We start from the raw sequence: 4,982 nt of genomic DNA on the forward strand, positions 1-4,982 counted from the left end.
TCTCATTGCCTATGGATCCTTACTCTGCATATCTCTTACTCGAGGAAGATGAGCATGATATGAATGGCTCCAACTGTTGGGGGTTCCGCAAAGCTTACCTGCGAAAATTGCCATTTCCCCAAGACAAATGCTTAACAATCCAGAACACTAAACGTAAGAGGAAAAATTCTCCAACAGAATCTTATAGCGTGTATTTTATTCCTGTTTTGGGCCAACCCATCTCCTCCAATTGCTACTATGTCGTGCGAGCTGAGGGCAAACACAAGGGGTAAAAATAAAAGATTTCACTCTTCTGAGGATTTTTTCCTTTCTGGGTACCTAACAATGCTTATAAATTAGAAATGATATTAAAAAATATGGCATAAACAATATAGTTGCATTATCTGTTGATTAGAGTATTGAATTTGTATTTATGGGCAATTAAGAATCATTTGAATAACTAACTACGTGATTGTATTTGATGGTGGAAGAAGACTAGTGGAAACATGCTCTACTGACGAAGACATGGTGACCTTTTGCTGCTGTAGATCTGTGAAGGACTTTCATCCTAGACCTTTGCAACCCGCCGAGTCATATCAACATATGAAGATAATCTCCGGTAGGAAGTCTAGATTTAAAGCAAAGAGTATAGTTTCTGATGGTTTCCCTCCTCTGTTCTTGCGTAGGAAGCATCGGATTATGGTAGCCAAAGACATGTGTGGTAATCATCGCAGACTTGCTCATGTTGGAGGGGAAAATCCTGAGCTGAGAGCACAACTTCCCCCTTTTGATTTCCCTTTGTTACAGAGAAGGCCCCCAGTTGTTATAGTTGGGGAGTGGTACTGCCCCTTTATCTTTATCAATGAATTGGGTACCAGATTGAAGGATCCTCAGATTCAGGTCATGGAGTGTCCCTTCTACAAGATGGATCTAGAAAAGTTCTGGGAAGAGATATATTCTACTGGAGGCGAGATATATTCTACTGGAGGCGTGACAGAAAAATATGTTGATGTGGAGAAAAGCTTAATGGTTGAAGAAGTGTTACTGTTTGGAGAAGAGGAAACTGAGGAGATTAGAGATACTGATGGGAGTGTTTTGTTTAGAGGTGTGGGGAAGCAATCAAGAAGGGGTGTTGGTGTGAAGCTTAGCTGGCCCATCATTGCCAAAATGAGGGCGGATCAAGAAAGATATGGATTAGAAGGAGTAAGAGATGTGAGGGTGAAGAAATCCTTTAGTAGCAATGGGATGGCAAGAAAATTTTCTTGTTATGTTGTAGTGGAAAGATATGTATTGAAAAGAATGGACGGGAGCGTTGCTCTTACTTATTCTTTCAGAAATTCGAACCAAATCCAGGGGAAGTGGGAAGTATGAGGTGCAAAACTTAATTGCTATTATGTTTTTCTATTCTGTCAGAGTGATATTATTTTTATACTCCAAGGGACTTAAGTCATTTCATTATTTTCTTACAACAGGCATGTTTGGGAGGTCCCTCTTTTAAAAGGAAAGAACACAGGATTTAATAAAATGGCTACCATGCTTTTTGTTGAAGGTATTGAATTATCTTTGTTTATACTCATAAATCCATTTCCAGTAGGATCCTACCTTTTGTTGTTGTCCAAGAACAAATTTTTTAACTTGGCCAGGTCACATCAGTACTAAATCTGAGGCAATGTTAGCCAAGGATAGGAGTAAGAAGGAATTAACACGTTGTAACTGAACTTTACCACATACCTAATATATCTTCAATTCATTTCAAATATTCAGATATTTAGTGTCACCACAATGGATTTAAATTCCAAATAATTTTCCATGTCCTAACGTAGCAATTACAATGGTGGTTATCAGAGTCATTGCACATAGATTCACTGTGGTTTTAAATTAGTGTTGAGCGTTAGAAATTGCATTATTCTTACTTTATCAGATGTAACTCCTTGAGTTTGATTAGTGCAGAAGATTTATTTGAGTCATATTGCTCCACTTAATAAGTTAATTTTGTTGGTAGTCTTGTTATATTCCATACAAGGCAATGCAATAGCAAATGTACATCATTTTAAGCATCAGTTTCTTTTGAAAGGATTTCAGATAGTAGAAGATGGATTGTCAAACTTATCTTTCTCATATATTTTTATTAGTGATTTAAATGGGTATTAGTGATTTAAAAGTTGTTATAGTAATGCTATATCTTAAACAAAATTTATCTTTTTGATAAGATGATGAGAGATATAATATTAAAAAACAGCAATTCTATCTTGTCATGTGAAATCTATGTGACAATTAATAAATAAAAGATGAAGTGTGTAACTTTTAATATGTATCTTTGACATAAAAAATTAAATGCAATTATTAAATTAAAAAACGGAGCGAAAATGCAAATAGCAGATGTATATGCGAAAAGCAGATTCATTTCTGCAAAACCCACGAAGCACCCTCGAATGCAGGGGAGGAAAAATGGTGATTGACAAAGTGGAATAAATTCACATAAGGTCCATAAAAATGTTGTGGGCACCTCAAATAGATTTGCTATTCTGAATGCCTCTCAATCATACAGATTGGGATAAGGTGCATTTTATTCCTGTTTTGGGCCAACCCATTTCCTCCAATTGCTACTATGTCGTGCGAGCCAAGGGAAAATACAAGGGGTAAGAACAAAAGCTTTCACTTTTATGTGATTTGTTCTCTATAGGGAAATTTTCCTCTATGCGTCTTTTCTACAATGTATTGAATCTGGGTAGAAATACTTAGAGATTAATAGTGATGATGAAAGTTTTCTTATCATCTAGCATCCTTATATGATCTATTGCTTAGAGTACTGAACATTTATTTATGGGTAATCAACAATCATATGGATAACTAACTACATGATTGTATGATGATGGTGGAGACAGATTAGTGGAAACATGCTCTACTGTAGAAGACACAACGACACTTTGATGTTGTACATTTGTGAACGACGTTCGCCCGAGATCTTTGCAACCAAACATTCCCAAATGTTGTATATTTTTTTAATTTTAAAATTTAGATTATTTTTATATATAGATAATTATATGTAAAAACATATTTTATAAAAACAATTTAATTAAAATCAATTTTTATATTTTAAAGATAATTTTACTTATATTTTTATTGTAGTGCATGTTGTAATGAATATTATTCATGTTAGATTTAAAATTGACCTTGACCCAACCAAAATCAGGCTTCTTCCATTCAACTCCATCCCAACGGTTTCAAGAAAGATCATCCTTCCTTTCTCAGTCCATTAAGAGGGGAAGTTTGAATTTGAAATGATTTCAAATGTACAAACATCCCCAAATATATAACAGAAGTATGATGACGTATGAGCTATGAGAGATATAATATTAAATAACGGTGATTCTATCTTGTCATGTGAAATCTATGTGACAATTAATAAATAAAAGATGAATTATGTAACTTTTAATATGTATCTTTGACATATGTAAATATCTTTGACTTTTAATATGAATTATGTATATTGACCCTTCCTCTAACTGTTACGCAAGTCATGCTTTTACTTGCCAAAAAAGAAGTTGAGTAAGCATTCTCGATTTATTTGACATAGCACTCTCTTAACGGGCAGGTTTCCTTTTGTGTAAAGGACTCATTCAATGGCATGCCATCAAGCTTGTGTCACCTTAATATGTTTGGTGGTGGGCGTGGAAGGATTCAAAGTAATAGGCGACTCACATTATTCCCATTCATCGTTGTATCATCGGTAAAGGTAATGACAACTTGGAGCATGCTTGAAACAGTGCAAGGTTTTAGTTGATGTTGATGTGTTGGGGGATCCTCTAACCAACACATCAAGTTTTTATTAACCTTATTCTCGGGAGTATATGCATTTGTGTGAGGAGCTCGATTTGAATTTATCATCTGCCCTTTTACGCGTATTTGGGAGGATTTGATAACATGTAGTTAGACTAAATTGATGTCACTTTAGGGATCCATCGAGAAAGAAGCAAAGGGTGCAAACCAATGTATCCACCATATTTCATGTTGTCGGACGAAGCCCCGAGCGGTATCTGCAGTACACAGTTAGGAACCACACCCTACAAAACACACGTTAGATCACAAAATCACCTAATGCTTACTAAGGAAGGTGATGAAAATTCGAGGGTAGCTATATGCCCCCCCTGTTTCGGCTTGCTAATTTTAGTGAGTTGAAACAGGGTATCATGTTTACCACTTCAAATTGTTAAAGAATATTGATGACAAATGCTCACAAGAAGATTTGATATGAGATCAAAAATTAATGGAGAATCATTTGGTAAGAAAGAGGACTAAATCTCAATTCCAACACAACAAAGGGTGTGAGGATTTGAGAGTTCTCTAACACAAGATGAAGGATGTAAATGGAAACAAAATGCAAAGAGAAGAAAAGAAAGGAAAAAAGCATGAATACACACATTGGTGATCCATGAGAAGAATAGTGAGAGAGAAAACATGGACTTCTCGCCCCTAGATCTTGTCTAGGTGATCCATGGAAAAAGGGACATGGAAAACTAGCCCCTAGAGTCTGTCTAGGTGATCCATGTAAGGGAGGAGAGTGAGAAAGTCTAGCCTTATGCCACTAGTTCCACTCAACCTCATGCATGTGTGTGTAAGGGAGATTAGAAGCACCTCATAGGAGTCTATGCCTGAGTATGCTACAACCTATATATGTATAGTACAAAAGCATGACATCTTTCTCTAAGAGTCTGTGCTCTGGTTCGGAGAATAATCACCTTGCATAAAAGAAAAATGGAGACATCTTGAAATAAGAGTCTGTGCTCTGGTTCCAAGAATGACCCATTGCTCAAAAAGTGTAATGTTTATGTCATAAGAAAAGTAGAACAAGGATACCTACCTTCATCACAAAAGAAGATACCCCAAAAATGCAACAATGTCATAGATCCAAGCAAGAGAGTTTTACACTCTTTAAGCAAGGATAATATAGTTGAAAAAGGGATATCTTGTAGTATGTGTAAAGGAGATCCTTAGAGGAGAAG

At 35.9% G+C, this 4,982-nt stretch overlaps 1 protein-coding gene across 1 annotated transcript; it reads left to right on the forward strand.

Moving 5' to 3' along the window:
- Window positions 1-504: 504 nt before the first annotated feature.
- LOC131039510 (uncharacterized) lies at window positions 505-1,350 on the forward strand. Its single transcript, XM_057972290.2, has one exon. It carries the CDS (start codon window positions 505-507, stop codon window positions 1,348-1,350), a length of 846 nt encoding a protein of 281 aa, XP_057828273.2.
- The last annotated feature ends 3,632 nt before the right edge of the window (window positions 1,351-4,982 follow it).

This window comes from Cryptomeria japonica, chromosome 5 (genome assembly GCF_030272615.1).
Source record: "Cryptomeria japonica chromosome 5, Sugi_1.0, whole genome shotgun sequence".
NCBI classification, from domain to species: Eukaryota; Viridiplantae; Streptophyta; class Pinopsida; order Cupressales; family Cupressaceae; genus Cryptomeria; species Cryptomeria japonica.